We start from the raw sequence: 19,529 nt of genomic DNA on the forward strand, positions 1-19,529 counted from the left end.
TTCTTACTTCTGTCGATTGCTCGTGGCATATGTACTGCGGCACCCCTCGCGTATTATTCCTGACTGAAACTCACTTTCACGAGCAGTCGCTTGTGTGTATACCTTGGCACCAAAATAGCGTTTTTTCTCATTGCTGTTTCCACCGATATCTGTACACTTAAGGACAATTCAAATTGGACGTAAATAGAACGTCAAAGATTGGAAGGGAATGCCGGCATCGAATGGTGGTGTCTTCACACTAGACGAAACGTCAACATAACGTTACGTGGCTTAGTTCTGTACTGTAAGGTGAACATCAAGTTGTGAGGGGCAACCGCGACACAAAAAAAGAAAAAAAAAAAAACAGGAATATGGTAATCGAAGTAAGGAACTTCAAATGATAGTGGAGTTTATTAATGATCAAAGGTTGTATATTAGATTCTCCACACTGCTGAAAACTAAAAGAATGTGAAAAGAGTGCCGAACATTTCGAAACACCAGCATTTATTTACTGAAGATAATACGCACATATCAACACACAATATTTAGAAGGCATTAAAACTTTTTGATTTACGCTTTGTCTGATTTTATGTCTCAGTATCAAACACTGGTAACGTCACAAACTAATTACTTCCTTAAAAAGAACTGAATTGTTCTCTACTGAAACTACGTTCATGAAAAATTGCTTTTTATGTATTTGTATTCTCATTTATGCGCAATGTAGGCTTATTCTTTGTCGTTCTTTGTGTTCTGAAATTTGGTCTCACTTGTGGAAGAACAGGAGCAAGAAAAATACCAAGTTTCATACGTTCTTTGCAACGTGTCATTAAAGCAAAGCGAATAGTAAAGTATAGATTAATAAGGCACAAGAGCGCAAACTTCATTGATTATATCTGTCCGAAAGAATGGACACCACGCATTCATATAATTGATTCGTCCAGATGGGCAGTGGATCCACTTTCTTCAGAGCGGATGCACAAGTACGTCCGACCTCCAGCGAGATGTCAGAGTAGCAAGCATGGATGAGATGGAGACAGACTTCACATAGGTGGCGCTCGGTGAGATTGTGTGTCCCGGATGACACAGTCTTTAACGCATCTGCGTAGTAAGCAGGAGATCCCAGGTTCGAATCCCAGTCCAGTACACATTTTCACTCGTCGCCGCTGATTCCCGTTGCAGCTGACATCAGTAATCCCTTCCCATTTCTATACCTTCCCTTCCCTCCCCCCCCCCCCCCCCCGTTTCACCTTCAATTTATATATAAATTCCTTTAAGTTACCACAACTGAGAGCAGCGAGAATCGGTAATAATTTTTATTCGCAGAATCCAGGCTGGAACTCGGCGTGGTAACTGATGGAACCGACTGTAAATGAGAAATGCCTTTACGGTCGCTACCATCAGCCACCGTGCTGAGTGGCGCCGTTAATTTCACGAATAGTAACTTCCGATGATAACAGTCGAGTTACCGTCTGCCATTTCTGCGCATGCAATCTAATCGTGCATGCACGAGACTTTGGAACTCTACATTCGGAACACTCAGTTGATTTTGACATCACTGACTAAGTTCGACGTACTTGTCTGCTGATTTACACACCGCCACCTGGCACCACAAGTAATCAGAATTATTGAAGCAAGCATGTCGCTCGTAAAAATCAGTGTTATGTACATCTTCACTGCCACTCATCCCTCCAGATCGAACAGTCCTTTCTTTTCCTTCCCCACATCAGAATCACCTCCTTCCCATTCCTAGCCTTTGACTGGTAGCCATGCCTAAACTACTCAGTTTGCTCCCCATCAAATCCGTCATGGCAGCAATATATCAGCACCAGACACCCATTCTAAGGTTATGTACTCTCCACCCTCCCAAAGTCCCCACACTGTTGTTACATGTCCCCCTCATGAAATTCACAATGTTTAACTGTCAACGTCCTCATCTTTCAGTCTATAAATTTTCAAACTACAAACATATAAACATATATTTCACGAATATTTTAAAAATTCTTGCATCTAGCTTTGGTCGGCTACAGAGCAGGTGTAATTCAAACACTAACAATCCATCCAACGCCGATGCTGTGCCTCGGGGGAAAAATAACTATATACAGGGTGGTCCATTGATCGTGACCGGGCAAAATATCTCAGGAAATAAGTGTCAAACGAAAAAACTACAAAGAACGAAACTTGTCTAGCTTGAAGGGGGAAACCAGATGGCGCTATGGTTGGCCCGCTAGATGGCGCTGCCATAGGTCAAACGGATATCAAGTGTGTTTTTCTAAATAGGAACCCCCATTTTTATTACATACTCGTGTAGTACGTAAAGAAATATGAATGTTTTAGTTGGACCACTTTTTTCGCTTTGTGATAGATGGCGCTGTAATAGTCACAAACAAATGGCTCACAATTTTAGACGAACAGTTAGTAACAGGTAGGCTTTTTAAATTACAATACAGAACGTAGGTACGTTTGAACATTTTATTTCGGTTGTTCCAGTGTGATACATGTACCTTTGTGCTTATCATTTCTGAGAACGCATGCTGTTACAGCGTGATTACCTGTAAATACCACATTAATGCAATAAATGCTCAAAATGATGTCCGTCAACCTCAATACATTTGGCAATACGTGTAACGACATTCCTCTCAACAGCGAGTAGTTCGCCTTCCGTAATGTTCGCACTTGCATTGACAATGCGCTGACGCATGTTCTCAGGCGTTGTCGGTGGATCACGATAGCAAATATCCTTGAACTTTCCCCACAGAAAGAAATCCGGGGACGTCAGATCCGGTGAACGCGCGGGCCATGGTTGGTGCTTCGACGACCAATCCACCAGGATACAGAACAGCATACATAGCACACGCCCGTTGGCCATTTTGATCACAATAGCCATATATCAACACGATATCGACCTTTTACGCAATTGGTAAACGGTCCATTTTAACACGGGTAATGTATCACGAAGCAAATACCGTCCGCACTGGCAGAATGTTACGTAATACCACGTACTTATACGTTTGTGACTATTACAGCGCCATCTATCACAAAGTGAAAGAAGTGGTCCAACTAAAACATTCATATTTCTTTACGTGCTACACGAATATGTAATAAAAAATGGGGGTTCCTATTAAAAAAAACGCAGTTGATATCCGTTTGACCCATGTCAGCGCCATCTAGCGGGGCAACCCTAGTGCCATCTGGTTTTCCCCTTCAAGCTAGACGAGTTTCGTTCTTTGTAGTTTTTTCGTTTGATGCTAATTTCGTGAGATATTTGGCCCGGTCACTGTCAATGGACCACCCTGCATATACCAGGGTTGGAACTTAAATAGCGGCAACTATTATTCACTATCGATACAACAGAGTTCATGTTTGCACCTTTTACTGTCCTTCAAAGTAGTCACCAGCGTTGTGTAGAACCCGTTGCCAGCGATGTGGGAGGCGTGGTACACCGTTAGTAGAGCATGTTCTGTTGATGGTGCGAATGGAGCGGTTTAAAGTTATGGAGATTCTCGTGTACGACTGTGATGGTGTTGCCCTAACGATTTACGTTCCTCCACGGCAAACTGACAGTGCACAGTATTACTGTTCGTTTTTGGAGTATCACCTGTTATCAGATTTGCGAAAGAAGCGTCGACACCTCCTGCGCAACCCACCCATCATTTTGCACGACAATGCGCGGGCGCATACAGCGAAAGCTGCGGCTGCTTTGTTCGGTCAATGGGACTGGGAAATACTGTACCATCCACCACACTCCCCGGACTTCAGTCCTTGTGACTTTGATTTGATTCCAAAGATGAAGGAACCACTTCGTGGCATTCGCTTCAGAGCTGTTCCAGAGATTCGACAGGCAGTAGACCGCTCCATTCGCACCATCAACAGAACAGATTCTGCTAACGGTATACTACGACTTCGCTGGCAACGGGTTCTACACAACGCTGGTGACTACTTTGAAGGACAGTAACAGGTGCAAACATGTAACTCTTCTGTATCGCTTGTAAATAAATAGTTGCCACTATTTAAGTTCCAACCCTCGTAGAGAGAGAGAGAGAGAGAGAGAGAGAGAGAGAGAGAGAGAGAAAGAGAGTGAGAGAGGGGAAGGGGGAGGGAGAGAGAGAGAGAGAGAGAGAGAGAGAGAGAGAGAGAGAGAGAGAGAGAGAGAGAGAGAGAGAGAGAGAGAGAGAGGGAGGGAGGGAGGGAGGGAGGGAGGGAGGGAGGGAGGGAGAGAGAGGGAGGGAGGGAGGGGAGACAGAGAGAGAGAGAGAGAGAGAGAGAGAGAGAGAGAGAGAGAAACAACAAGAAACAACAAAGGCAGATTGTAAGACTACAGAAGTATGTTCCCATTAAATAATGTAAGCTTTAAATTACATTCAGTTTCCATTGGACGATGGCCTATTATACCGAAAGCCAGTTCATAAGCAAATAAATAATATTTGCTGAACATCAGGCATGATTTCCTTTTTAAAATGAACTCTAGGTTACTTACATCAAACATAAATTGTTATATGTTTTTCTAACGTTTTTATTGTAGGCTACTGATGCATTTGTCTTTGTAATGATTAGCGGTTTCATTAACATTTTGCACACCTTCAGAGCCATTACAGTTGCAGCCGCAACCCGCCAGTTTTATGTGCTATGCAAGGCCACTGTGAGTGACTTTTTTGTGGTTTACACTCCTCGCCCGCATATAATACGTTACCGCATCATCCTGCCCAACCTCGATTCTCGTCTCCGCGCGCCCCGTTACCACTGAAATGGCAGGCCAGGGGATAGGGGAGGTGGAAGAAGGAGAACTCGTCGAACGAATCGAGTTGCCTGACCTTTGTCGACATTTCTGGTAGCCACCCTCCTCCATTCGATCAATTTTCCACGGGTCGCCGATGAGCTCCCCCCGGGAACGTCTTGCCGTTCTGGTCCAAGGGGGTGTAATTCGCTAGAATGTCTTTTAGAGCTGCCGGGCTTCTTAAGTTTTTGTCCTCAAGAACGCACCCTTCCTGCTTCATCACGTTAGAGAGAGGCCGAGGGAATCTGCGAGATGTCGCATGTGGAGGGATCGCAACCTTGTCGCTGAACCTTCTTAAGGAAAAAGACACGCGTGGTACCCCTAGAAATCGCATTAAACGGCGGAGCGCGACGAGTCAGACACATTGCTCGACGGCAGCGCAGCTCCAAACACCCGTCTACATCAACACTGTCTGCGCAGAAACGGGAAACCGCTAGGGCTGGTGTACCACTCTGAGCACGCGCGGAAATCGAGGAGATGTTTCCGATGCAATAACATATGGCTGGCGCTCTGCAGCTGACACGCATTGTGCGAATGGGCACGGCCGGTACCGGCTTTTGTTATTTATGGAGATGAATTATTTACTGACAATGCAGTAATTGCGTTATGCGAGCCATCTCGCGTGACGGGACACGGCCAAACGGCTGCGTCAGTTGTGCGTATTGTGTGTGATCTCGAATTACACACCACTGACAGACTGTTGTGATGCATGGAGATCGGCTGCGATAGCGAACCCGGTGAGGCGTGCATAACGCCTAAATAGGATATAAAGGTAAAAAAAATTCGTCACTCATTGCACTGGAGCACACATTTTCCAGAGGATAAATGTTGCTGGTTCCAAAAAAGGCATCAGTTTTTTCCCCCATTCTGCTGTAGGTTTCGAGGCATAGAGCATATGGTGAACACCACTATTCATTCCACATCTGCTTAAGTAATCCACAAGCAAATGTAGAGTGTGTGGTGGAAGGCGCTTCGTACGAATATTAGCGATGCAACTGAGCGATGGGGAGGTAATTTCTCTGTATTCCTACGTATGCGTCCCGAACTGTTACCTTATTCTTATAATCGCTACGCAAGGTGTATGTGGTGGCAGGAGAGTTTCGCACAGTCTTCTCCAAATACACGTTCTCTAAATATACACAACTGCATCACTTCTTTCCCGTCAAAGATTTTAATTTACGTTTCCCGAGTACCTCTGTTAAACTTCGTGGGGGGCTATACCGACCTGTTATGATCCTAACAGCACGTCTGCTGTTACGCGCTCCCGGTATTAACTCCAAAAGTTGGAGCATTAGTCTAGGGTTTTTCAAAGAACGTCGTATATAAGATTTTCTTTACAGGTAATATGGCCTATCCCGGAATCCTGCCATGAATTTTAAGTGGTTCGCCTCCCCTGCTACTGGTTTTATGTGTACGCACCATTTCATATCATGGCTGGCTCTGAGCACTATGAGACCTAACTTCTGAGGTCATCAGTCGCCTAGAACTTAGAACTAATTAAACCTACCTAACCTAAGGACATCACACACATCCATGCCCGACGCAGGATTCGAACACGTGACCGTAGCGGTCGCTCGGTTCCAGACTGCAACGCCTAAAACCGCACGGCCACTCCGGCCGGCATTTCATATCATTTCTTAGTATTATCTATAAATATACTGCCTGACCAAAAGTGAAGCGCCCAGAAGACATGGTCGGATGTCAATGCAACTTGGCACACGTACACACAATCGGCGGATACGTAAACGATTGGAGATGCAATTCTCTGTAACAGGTAGACAGGCCACCAGAGTGCATTAGTGTTGTTTGTGTTTAGTGTTATTACCGATTCTGGTATAATATACACGGAAGGACCAAAGAAACTGGTACATTTGACTATTATAGTGCAGGGCCCCCGCGAGCACGCAGAAGTGCCGCAACACGACGTGGATGAACGCGACTAATGTCTGAAGTAGTGAGGAGGGAACTGACATCATGAATCCTGCAAGGTTGTCTATAAATCCTTAAGAGTACGAGGGAATGGAGATCTCTTCTGTACAGCACGTTGCAAGGCATCCCAGATATGCTCAATAATGTTCATGTCTGGGAAGTTTGATGGCCAGCGGAAGTGTTTCAACTCAGGAGGGTGTTCCTGGAGTCACTCTGTAGCAATTCTGGATGCGTGGGGTGTCGCATTGTCGTGCTGGAGTTTCCCAAGTCCGTCGGAACGCACAATGGACATGAATGGATGCTAGGATTCCATTGCACTTCACTGTGTCTGGCGTTGTGATGTCTGCTCAGCTGTAAGGGCATGAGGCATGCAGCAGACTGTCCTTGGATACAAAAAGTCGTGGGATTCGCAGTTATTATGGAAGGATCACTAGCGGATCATGATTTCATAGCCGCCTTGCCCATGTCAGGTGTGCTCGTAACCACTCACAGTAATAGCAGGTGTAAGACTGAAACGCGTCAGTCATGTACCCCGCGAGCGACTCTCATCAGTCTTGTGTTTCCTTCCAAAGGAGACGACACTGCCTGGATGCGTGAGGCACTCTGTATAGCTGCGTATGAGTTTCGCAAAGCTCTGAGACTTTGGATTGCGGGAGTCCCGAAAAATTTCACTTTGAGACAAGGTGGTCGCAACAGGTACACACATTGGGCTCAGCTTCTGTGTCGTGCTAGTTTGCGGCGGATGATGCACATCTGCAGTTTTAACACGCTGTTCCTCATGTTTGGTTGAGATCTCTGCGTGCTCTCGTCTTAAGCTGGACATTTCAGGCCTATCATTTTCGTTTCTTGCAGTTCATATTGCATTCTAGTTAAGTTTATACAGAGCGATTCTCGCGTCGTCTATGACTGAAAATTGTACAGGAAATCAGCATTCCTTCGTGATCAGTTTGGAAACTTGTACCCAAGGAGATGGTGATGTACATATCCGTCAACACCGGTGGCATTCAAACTACCCCAACAAAGTAGGAAGAATGCTATCATTGTATTTTTTTTTTGTCTTACAGCTGATGATTATTGTGTGCTATTTTAGACACATTACAATCTACAACTTGGGGATGTACTTCCTATAAATAATCTTTTTGAACATTGGAATATCTTTCTATCACATTTTCATTGCGTTACAAGTTTTCCTTTGTTTGAACTTAGAACAACGTGCCTATACATATTTCCACCAGTATTAGATTTTCTCATGATACTTGTACCATTTTAACAGATTTGCGTCAATAAGAAATGCACGTGTTTTGCTGCACTGCGCACTCCTCTGCTGCCTTTCGTGACATTTTCAGATACCAGGCAATTCGACGTGATGCAATAAGCTGATGTACGCAGTTCGAAGCTGCGACGTCATCAGATCAGTCTTTCTTCTTCATCTTCTTCTTCTTCTTCTTCTTCATGTTTCGAATGGGCCTACTTTGGACCACATTTGTTCAATGTTGGGCTTTGATCTTTGCCCAGAACTGTTGCATCTTCTGTCGGTGTAACTACTTCATTTCGTCTGTCCAGTTGGTACCTTTTCTTCGGGGCTTTTCCTGAAATCCTCGAACTTCCTTCAGGGTATGTCTCACAGACTGTCTGTTCTGGAGATCAGTTATTTCCAGTTCTGTAGTGTCCTTCTCGTTTTATGTCAGCCAAGTGGTGAGAACCTTCTTGTTTTGCCAGAAGGTTAACAGACGATTGGTCATTCTGTTTGCAGGTAATCTTGCAACATGGCTCTAGAAAGCTACTCTTCTTTTTCTTGCACGGTCAGAGAGCCTCTCGATACGTTCGTAGAGCTCCGAGTTATGTAGCCTTATGAATTCCCATCTTCATCTACCGGACCTACTATCTTCCTGAGGATTCTCCTCTCTATGACTTCCATTTCTCCATCAGACCTCTCCAGCTCATGGAAAGACATTCCATGGCATACAGGGCTTCTGGTTGTATGACTCATGTGTAGTGCTTAAGTTTCTGGTTGCGTGACTGGCATTTTTTGTTGTAGGCGTTCATAGTCATTCGATAGGCTAGTTCCGACTTGTTGACTCTCAAGGATAATGACGTTTCTTCTGCTAAGTTGGGTTCAATCAATTCGCCGAGAGACAAACTTCTCAGTCCTTTTGACGTTTCCCTGGTCTAGTAACATCTCTCTGTTAGCTTCTTTGATGTTGGTGAAGAACTCTGTTTCCTCCAGCGACACTTGAAGACCCACTTTGACTGCCTGTTTTCTGAGGCAGTTTACCTGCATTGTTGCCATTTCAAGAGAATGAGCAGTCAGTGCTATGTCATCCGCAAAAGCAAGGCAATCTACAATCAGTCCTTCATTCTTACGGCCCAGGTAGACACCACTCTGAACACCATAATTGGTCAGTTCCTTGCGCCACTCTCTCACAACCTTTTCAAGGATACAGTTGAAGAGAAGTGGGGAGAGTCCATCCCTCTGTCTCACTTCAGTTTTTATATCGTAGCTTTGTAAGATCTCACCTCTAACTTCGACCTTGGAATGGGTGTTGGTCAAGGTTCCTAGAATGAGTCTGCGGGTTTTGTTGTCTATTCCTAGTTCCTGGGGTATTTTGTTAAGCATTTCTTTATCAACGGAGTCGCAGGCCTTCCTGAAATCAACAAAGGTGAAGTATGCCAGACCAATTTTAAGGTTGAGGATCTGTTCAACACAGAATCGGGTCTTGCCGAAGCCTCCCTGATATCCTCCCAGTTTACTATCCAGTTGATCTTATGCCTTTGTTAGTAAAGCCTTGGAGACAATCTTGTATGTTACTGAGATAAGAGAATTTCTAAGGTAGTTGTTCAGTTGAGTAAAATCTCCCTTTTTGTGAAGCGTATGGACCAGAGCCGTGTTCCAATCAGGTGGTAATTTCTCTGTTTCCCAAATGTCCTGGATGATCTCGGTGAGCTTAGCCACGGCGTTGCTGCCAGCACATTTCCAGAGTTCGGCAACGATAGAGTCCTCTCCAGCTGCCTTTTCATTCTTTAGAAATTGAATGATTTGTCCAACTTCTTCCAATGAAGGAAGCTGTGAGTCCGGGTTTGGTGTGGTTTGTTTGTAGCTGAAGTCTTCGCTAGGTGGATCAAGGTTGAGTAGGGTTTTAAAGTACTGGGCTAAGAGGTGGCAGTTGTCCTTGTTGCTGAAAACTAGTTTGCCCTGTGAGTCTCTGAAGTGGAGGCTCGAGGGATTGCATTTCTGAGTGTCTGCTTGGAGGTTCTGTAGAAAGCTCTCGAGTTATTCTTAGCGAAGCTCTCTTCGGCTTGGTTGAGTTACTTTCGTGTGGAGGTCCGTTCGGATCCTCGAATTAGCTGTAAGCCTTCTCTGTTCCAAAAAGTTCTCCCAATTTTTTTGGTTTTCTTACAATTCCACCTCCCCCAGAGTGCTGTTTTTGAGCTATTGCATTGTCACAATCTTCATTCCATCACAGATGCGTCCTTCTTCCCGTGAGGGGGGGCGAGTTCATTGGCTGTATTCACAAGAGTGTCCTTCAGTTGGTCTTTCTGTGAATATTTGTCATTTTTATTACGATTTCAAAAAAAAAAAAATGATTCAAATGGTTCCAAGCATTATGGGACTTAACATCTGAGGTCATCAGTCCCCTAGGCTTAGAACTACTTAAACCTAAGTAACCTAAGGACATCACACACATCCATGCCCGAGGCAGGATTCGAACCTGCGACCGTAGCAGCCGCGTGGTTCCGGACTGAAGCGCCTAGAACAGCTCATCCACAGCGGCCGGCTTGATTTTAAAGTTCCTGATCCGTGTGCTTAGTTTTATATCACGCAAATGGCAAGTACATTTGTTTTGCACGAGTTTAGTCTACAAGATGAAGCTCTGTATTCGCCTGTTCATTAATGCAACAGTACTCCTGGCTTAAACGTATTAAAACTTCAGAAAATTTCAATGTATATCGCGTTGCGCCTGCGAAAGCACTACTATTATCACTAAAATTTCCAAGTCAGATACCGTCATCATGGAGTCATGCCTGAAAAGTGACTGAAAATCAGTGAAAATCTAGTTTATAATTTTAATTGAACATTTAGCGTAATTTTTTTAAGACTGCGGTAGGCTTTCAAGATGAAGAAGAACATAACTAATGCTTGCAGCTGACCTTTTCCGATCATTGGTTACTCATTTAAAAATATTCACTTTACGACGGTTTAGCGCCTGTATGATGTTTGGGACAGCCTGTGTAGCAAATATGGCCATATGACTTCGGTCGCACGGCGGCGCACTGTACCTTGCAGTATCGGCTGAAGGGCTCTCGCGACATTCGTTCGGAAGTCCAGTCTCCTTCTGGAGCGCAGTGTACGTCGATCGTGATGCTGTGTTCGTAGGCGCGCAGAACTCGCTGCACTTCGGTCTCTTGGAAGGCGTCCGTGAAGTCCGCCAGCGAAAAAGTGCCATCCTGCAAGCACGAAGTCCAATTGTTACTCACTTAACAAATACGTTACTCGTATTACAACTCACTGCCGAAAAGATTCATTAATTGCTTGGGAGGAAAATAAAACAATATTTGGTGTTATTGACGTTTAAATCACAAGCTAAAAGTATTCTGCAATAATAGCGACTGAGTTTTGATTTGAAGTGATGATAAAAGTAGGTGAAATGATGATCAAATGTGTGATAATCTTTGCTTAATTTTAGTTGCAACCACTACGTATGACATTTAAATGGTCTCAAGGAATTACATCGAATGAAAATTTCGCTACTTTCCACCGTACCTGTTAACTCTCCTGTGTATATGGACATTAGAAACTGCTGTATGACGGACACGATTCTTATAAGAAGATTCTACATGGGCAATGTTGTTTAGTACTTCGGACGATGGTTGCTAATTGATCGAAATTAAAAATTTAAAATTTTGTCGAAGATTTAACACAATAGGTTAAGTATTAAAGTTCGAAACCATGTACACTCGTATGTTTTGACGCAGCGTAACTCACGGCGCGGAAATCACCCACGCTATAATCATGTAGTCACTCAGAATGATAGTACCTAACAACTTCCAACAGACTTTAAACGTAATATCAAACCGTTTATAAGCAATTTTGGTTTTAACTTATTCTTAAGTGTATGGGTGAATAATCCGAAACAAGTAAGACCAGCATAATTAGTGTTTGACGTCTACAATCATAAACGTTTTATATCTTAATCTTTAAAAATTTATCACATTAATTTATTTATAAAGTAATCAGGCGTTTGAAGCTGTCTTATACAGGGTGTTACAAAAAGGTGCGGCCAAACTTTCAGGAAACATTCCTCACACACAAATAAAGAAAAGATGATATGTGGACATGTGTCCGGAAACGCGTAATTTCCATGTTAGAGCTCATTTTAGTTTCGTTCTTACACCTACGCTCAATGGAGCACGTTATCATGATTTCATACGGGATACTCTACCTGTGCTGCTAGAACATGTGCCTTTACAAGTACGACACAACATGTGGTTCATGCACGATGGAGCTCCTGCAAATTTCAGTCGAAGTGTTCGTACGCTTCTCAACAACAGATTCGGTGACCGATGGATTGGTAGGGGAGGACCAATTCCATGGCCTCCACGCTCTCCTGACCTCAACCCTCTTGACTTTCATTTATGGGGGCATTTGAAAGCTCTTGTCTACGCAACCCCGGTACCAAATGTAGAGACTCTTCGTGCTCGTATTGTGGACGGCTGTGATACAATACGCCATTCTCCAGGGCTGCATCAGCGCATCAGGGATTGCATGCGACGGAGGGTGGATGCATGTATCCTTGCTAACGGAGGACATTTTGAACATTTCCTGTAACAAAGTGTTTGAAGTCACGCTGGTACGTTCTGTTGCTGTGTGTTTCCATTCCATGATTAATGTGATTTGAAGAGAAGTAAAAAAATGAGCTCTAACATGGAAAGTAAGCGTTTCCGGACACATGTCCACATAACATAATTTCTTTCTTTGTGTGTGAGGAATGTTTCCTGAAAGTTTGGCCGTACCTTTTTGTAACACCCTGTATATGGGAGTTCGATTATTTACAGAATCGGATGTCCGTGTGTGTGTGTGTGTGTGTGTGTGTGTGTAAGGGGTTTACTGATTCTGTCGCAGATTACCTGCAAGAATTGGCACGTAACACTGGGCATGCAGTAGTTGTTGCGTTTTGTGATATTTCTGTCGTGCTCCATGTCTGTAAAGCTCTTATACGTTAAGAAGTCTCAGTTGTATGCTGCTGCGGACAAATTATTGTTCTAAAAAATCTGAGCCAAAGGTGATTTACCTGCAGGACCCAGGATCCTGTTCCGGCGAAAGTGTAGCCGGCGTGTATGAGGTGTCGGTGCCTGGTGAAGCTCGATAGTAGGTTGCGAACGCACTGCAGCAGTGTGTTCACTTGTGGGTGGATCAGTACTTCAGTTACCAGGTTCTCCGTCGCGTACTGGATCAGTCTCTCTCCTGCAACAAGCCACAACACAACCGATTACTCCACACAGCTCACGAAAAATTACCAAGGTGCATATGTGGTCCATATTTATATTCAAAGGGGAAGTTAAAAAATTTTCTTCGTGTTCTCTGCAGACAAAGTGAGATGTTACAAAGACTTTGTAGATAAATGTGAAACGCTGCACATCCTTAAAACAGACTTATCTGTTGATGGTTTGTTATTGAAGTAGTCAATCCGAAGACTTACGAGGTGCATTCAAGTTCTAAGGCCACCGATTTTTTTTTCTCCGGACTGGATAGAGATAGAAACATGCGCATTGTTTTAAAATGAAGCCGCATTCATTGTCAATACGTCCCAGAGATGGCAGCACCGTACGGCAGATGGAATTTTACCGCCAGCGGCGAGTATGAGAACTGTTTTAAATACTTAAAATGGCGACGTTTTCCTTACTTGAACAGCGTGCAATCATTCGTTTTCTGAATTTGCGTGGTGTGAAATCGATTGAAATTCGTCGACAGTTGAAGGAGACATGTGGTGATGGAGTTATGGATGTGTCGAAAGTGCGTTCGTAGGTGCGACAGTTTAATGAAGGCAGAACATCGTGTGAGAACAAACCGAAACAACCTCGGGTTCGCACAAGCCGGTCTGACGACACGATCGAGAAAGTGGAGAGAATTGTTTTGGGGGATCGCCGAATGACTGTTGAACAGATCGCCTCCAGAGTTGGCATTTCTGTGGGTTCTGTGCACACAATCCTGCATGACGACCTGCAAATGCGAAAAGTGTCATGCAGGTGGGTGCCACGAATGCTGACAGACGACCACACAGCTGCCCGTGTGGCATGTTGCCGAGCAATGTTGACGTGCAACGACAGCACAAATGGGACTTTCCTTTCGTCGGTTGTGACAATGGATGAGACGTGGATGCCATTTTTCAATCCAGAAACAAAGCGCCAGTCAGCTCAATGGATGCACACAGATTCACCGCCACCAAAAAAAATTCGGGAAACCGCCAGTGCTGAAAAAATGATGGTGTCCATGTTCTGGGACAGCGAGGGCGTAATCCCTACCCATTGCGCTCCAAAGGGCACTACGGTAACAGGTGCATCCTACGAAAATGTTTTGAAGAACAAATTCCTTCCTGCACTGCAACAAAAACGTCCGGAAAGGGCTGCGCGTGTGCTGTTTCACTAAGACAACGCACCCGCACCCGCACATCGAGCTAACGTTACGCGACAGTTTCTTCGTGATAACAACTTTGAAGTGATTCCTCATGCTCCCTACTCACCTGACCTGGCTCCTAGTGACTTTTGGCTTTTATCAACAATGAAAGACACTCTCCATGGCCGCACATTCACCAGCTGTGCTGCTATTGCCTCAGCGATTTTCCAGTGGTCAAAACAGACTCCTAAAGAAGCCTTCGCCGCTGCCATGGAATCATGGCGTCAGCGTTGTGAAAAATGTGTACGTCTGCAGGGCGATTACGTCGAGAAGTAACGCCAGTTTCATCGATTTCGGGTGAGTAGTTAATTAGAAAAAAAATCGGAGGCCTTAGAACTTGAACACACCTCGTATTTGATGCAGATTTCATGCAAGACTATCTCGTGCAAGTCTTTTCGTATCTGCATAACGAATGCACTCGGTATTCATTTAAACCTGCTTACAATATTCACCCCCGAACACTTCCATTACCAAATTATTCAGGATGTGTGCTGTCAACTTATCCATTCTTTTGTCAAGTGGTGCGATGATTTCTTTTCTCACAGACTGAGGTAATTACTAGTTCATAGGCTACTCTATCTCTGTATCTCCTTTTCAGCATTCTCGTAAAGCACCGCATGCCACGAACTTCCGCTCTTCTGTACTGTTTATGGTCCACGTTTCACTTCCCTACAAGGCTGTACTCCAGAAAACACTTCTTATCACTTAAATTTATATTCGGAGTTAACTTAGTTCTCTGTCAGAAAAAAATATTCTTGCTATTGCCAGCCGACTTGTTACGTCCTCTTTACTTACGCCGTTATTTTGCTGTGTAGATAACAAAATACTTTAATACTGTCGATGACTCCTTTCCTAACCAAATGACCTCGACACAGCCTGATTCAATTCGAGCACACCCCTTTACCATTGTTCTACTTTGGTCGATTTTCACATCATAATCTCTGTTCAAGACACTATCGATTACATTCGTCTGATCTTCTAAGTTCTTTGACGACCCTAACAGAATGACAATGTCACCATATTTTATCACCAACGCTGTTCACAAAACTCACATTCAGACGTGTTAAAGTTTTAGAGGCGCCAAAAGAAGCACTGACACTTCCATTCACCGCTGCAACTCAGCTGAGAGAGTGGGATGATGACAATGCGCTTATATCTCGAGTCTTGGATGTGGTTTTCTCAGAAGGCAATAAACGGCTTCTGTACTCATCCCCAACGACTGTCTCGCATAAAGGAGGCTTAGTGTTCCAGACGCCAATTTCACTTGGAATCTATGCAAGATCAGCGTCTCTCTTTTTTCTATAAATACGTACCGCGTATTTTTGTTTTATGAGATGCGCTATATCCTTTAGGATCTCCTCAATACATATCTATGGAACAAAAAGTACCCCTAACCTAATTTTAACGTTCTATTATTGAGAATGTCATTAGAGACGGAGCGCAAACCCTAAAAGGACAAGAGTGAGGAAAAGTCACAGCATTCTTCTAAGGCGATTTAGAGGATTATATGATAACCCTGAGGAGGATCTGAATTCCGCTACTCCTAAATGCCAGCACAGTATATAATGTCCACGTACAGGTTCATCAATACTGCAACTTAGAGCAAAAAATCTAAATGCATTGTGTTTTTAATCTCATCACTTTTCAGTTACTCCTGCACACCTTCTCGTTACCTGTGGACAGGCCGGCCGGTGTGGCCGTGCGGTTCTAAGCGCGTCAGTTTGGAACCGCGTGACCGCTACGGTCGCAGGTTCGAATCCTGCCTCGGGCATGGATGTGTGTGATGTCCTTAGGTTAGCTAGGTTTAAGTAGTTCTAAGTTCTAGGGGACTGATGACCTCAGTAATTAAGTCCCATATGGCTCAGAGCCATTTGAACCATTTTGAACCTGTGGACAATAACAGATCTCACCATCATGTTTCAAGTAAAGGAAAGTATATTACTCGCATGCTCCAGAGGACACTGCTTCAAATGCAGAAGATTATGACAGTCTTTGGACTGAAAAAGAACTATGGATTTAAGAGCTCAGGAAAAAATATTGCACGTTGCAAACTTAATCGCTAACATTTCCTTTTGCAGTCAGGTTACATCAAAGCGATCCGTTGCACATACTGTCACCACGTAGGCATTCCTCCGACCGATTAATTTTGCTTATAAAATCATTACGTATTCTTAATTTTGTCTATAGTGAAATAAAAAATCTGTGGCAGAAGCGATTTCGTAAATACCGTATTAAACGGTGGGAAAGGACTATACTGTCGTCTACATCATTTGACTTTCCGTAGAATTCGCTACACTCGCAAACTAGGCACAACACACCACCCATATTTTTTCCAACAAATGACGAAAACAACGTGCTTGAGAAAATATAAACTGAAGTAATCACTGTGCCGTTAACATGTTAACAATTTCACGCAAGTACAGAAAGAGTGACTTCTTTATTACTTTCTCTCGCACACACGAAACTGACATGCCTGTCAATTCGAAGAAATTCAAGGTGATGCCAAATAACGTGTTACAAGCTACGAGTTTACCTGTGGAATGATGTACTTATTGATACTGTTTAGGGATGAGCTAAGAACGTGTTGTGGTGTTTAATTCTTTTTTCTTTTTCTTCATGTTAGTGGTCTAGGTAGAATATGTCATGTACTTCCATTCACCTTAGGAACGATGCTTTTATGTTGTACACTATCTGGAGAAGTTATATCAGTTAGTAACAAGGCATGCGACCCAAAATAATCTTCTTAACTGAGTTTGTGCGATATATAAATGCTAAGACATTAAGTGTGAACGATGTCGAAAATTAACGCTAATGCGACTGTATTTCATTCTTAATGTCCTTGAAATCTGTATCCGTGGGGCGCGTGGCCATTAATTAGCGTTGATAACATCGAGATCAGAATTTTAAAGAGTTGAATTTGCTCACGCAGCTAAGGCCTTATAAAAATTACTTTCACTTCCAGTGTCTCCAGAAAGATGAAAATTACACTCGCCGAAAAAAAAAAAAAACATCACAAGGCAATTACCCAAATGGCACGGAAATCGGAGGATGTTACGTGCACGTACGGACAAACAAATGATTACAAATACAGAAACAATGGATGATTTATTCAAGAGAAAGAGCTTCACAAATTGAGCACGTCAATAACGTGTTGAAACTTCCTGGCAGATTAAAACTATGTGCCGGACCGAGACACGAACTCGGGACCTTTGCCTTTCGCGGGTAAGTGCTCTCATATGAGCTACCCAAGCACGACTCACCCCCCGTCCTCACAGCTTTACTTCTGCCAGTACCTCGTCTCCTACCTTCCAAACTTTACAGAAGCTCAGAACCCAGGTTCGCAGGAGAGCTGTTGCGCAGCGAAGGCACATATCTTTGAGCACCAGCATGAGGTGTCTGACTGTGAACCATCGATCACCTCTAATGAGCGGCCATCCTGATTTAGGTTTTCCGTGATTTCCCTAAATCTCTCCAGGCAAATGCTGGGATGGTTCTTTTGAAAGGGCACGGCCGATTTACGTCCCCATCCTTCCCTAATCCGATGAGACCGATGACCTCGCTGTTTGGTCTCTTCCCCCAAACAACCCAACCCAACCTCGAATGAGAGTGTCCTCACGTTCTAACACTGCAGGAGTCACAGCTGTGTGTGGTCGGCAGGCATTCGGGAGATCAGACAGCTTTGCGCGATCTTGTTGCGATGAAGACGCCGCCTCGCCCAACGACTCACCGTGGTTTTGTTCACTGCCAGATCTCCTCAGACATTCTATGCATATCCGCGATGCTCTCAATGACAGCTCTGTGCTTGGAACGCACTTACGTTACAGACGCCATTGTGAAAGCTACCTAGAACGCCTATGTGAACTTCATGATACTATAAGGGCTGAAGCGAAAATATTCCATGATGTCTCACAACAAATTTCGCACTTTTCAACTGAAATTGGCAGCGAAATAAAATTGTGTTGCATTACTTACTCGCCCCTCACCCCATCCGCATCGCCTATTCTGTCAGTTTAATTCAAAGTTTTGTGTTAATTCTGTGTAGTTGTAATTATTGCGAGCTGTATGGCCAATGTTGCCTGAAGCGAAAATAAATAACATAACAACAAAAAATTGCTATCCTAGCAGTGATTGTTTTCAGTGGAGAGTGAAGTATATGAGATATTTAATTTCATGAAGCTCCCATCAGGACGGGAGTTAGGGAACCCCTCGTTGCACGGTACTTCATCGAACTATTTTGTGTGCTGTGCCTTCGAGCAGTAAGTCTCAGTAACGACTCCCGATGTCGGTTCGTGAGTGGATTCGTCGGGACACGACCTCGAGTCATCCGTCCCAGGATTCCGCGATAATGGAACGTCGGTAGGGGGAGGCAAGAAGACTGAAGGCGCATCGGGCCACGCCCATTCAGTGTCGGGCGCTGTAAAAAGAGGACCCAGGGGGCCGACCTCATTCCGGCAGTTGCCGACAGCGCGGCCGGGGGTTGCAGCCTTTTTGCGCACACATTGAGCCGGCGCTCTTTGTGCGTGTCCCAATTGCCCCGAGCAGCCGCCATTAGCCGTTCGCCAGATGATGGAAGGCCGTTTAATTGGGAGCGCTGACGAGATTGAAACGACGCTGCGCCACGGCTGGGACATAGCGCGGGTTGGGACGGGGTGCTGCCTGCCTCAACAGGGCCGTCCGTGAACTGTGTCCACCCGCCAGACGCCTCCGGTTAACGAGCCACTGCACGGGTGAACAACCTTTTACACACTAGTTATTACACTTTTTCAGGTGGAACTTACTGTATGCGCACTTAAACGAAAAAATCTTTAAATTTGTTCCGGAATGGGTCTCGACAGAATTAGACGTGACAAAATTATACTGACGAAAATAGAGTTACTCCTTGACCCAGCTCTACCAAACAACCGAAGTGTATTAAAAAGACCGAATTTCTCAAATAAGAGACTGATTTTTTATGTACCAAAGGTTTCATTTTATTCAAACAACAATATTGTCCCCTTCAAAGTACGAGGGTCACTCCAAAAGAAATGGACACTATTTATTTTTAATCCATCTTTTATTCTACGTGTTTGAAAGTTTTACAGTGTTTAGATACATCCTTTAGAAACAATATTTTCGTTTCTCCACATAATTTCCATCCCTCTCAACTACTTTACACCATCTTGGAACTAGCGCCTGTAT

At 44.1% G+C, this 19,529-nt stretch overlaps 1 protein-coding gene across 1 annotated transcript in view; it reads right to left on the reverse strand.

Moving 5' to 3' along the window:
- LOC126095429 (microtubule-associated protein futsch-like) overlaps nt 1-19,529 on the reverse strand; it is a 128,662-nt gene that overhangs the window by 39,262 nt on the left and 69,871 nt on the right. Inside the window, exons 3-4 of the mRNA XM_049910224.1 lie at nt 12,970-13,142; nt 10,958-11,125 (exon numbers count right to left, since the gene is read on the reverse strand). Coding sequence (XP_049766181.1) covers nt 10,958-11,125; nt 12,970-13,142 — 341 coding nt within the window. The remainder of the gene's footprint in view (nt 1-10,957; nt 11,126-12,969; nt 13,143-19,529) is intronic.

The sequence above is a fragment of the Schistocerca cancellata genome, chromosome 8 (assembly GCF_023864275.1).
Source record: "Schistocerca cancellata isolate TAMUIC-IGC-003103 chromosome 8, iqSchCanc2.1, whole genome shotgun sequence".
Classification (NCBI taxonomy): Eukaryota; Metazoa; Arthropoda; class Insecta; order Orthoptera; family Acrididae; genus Schistocerca; species Schistocerca cancellata.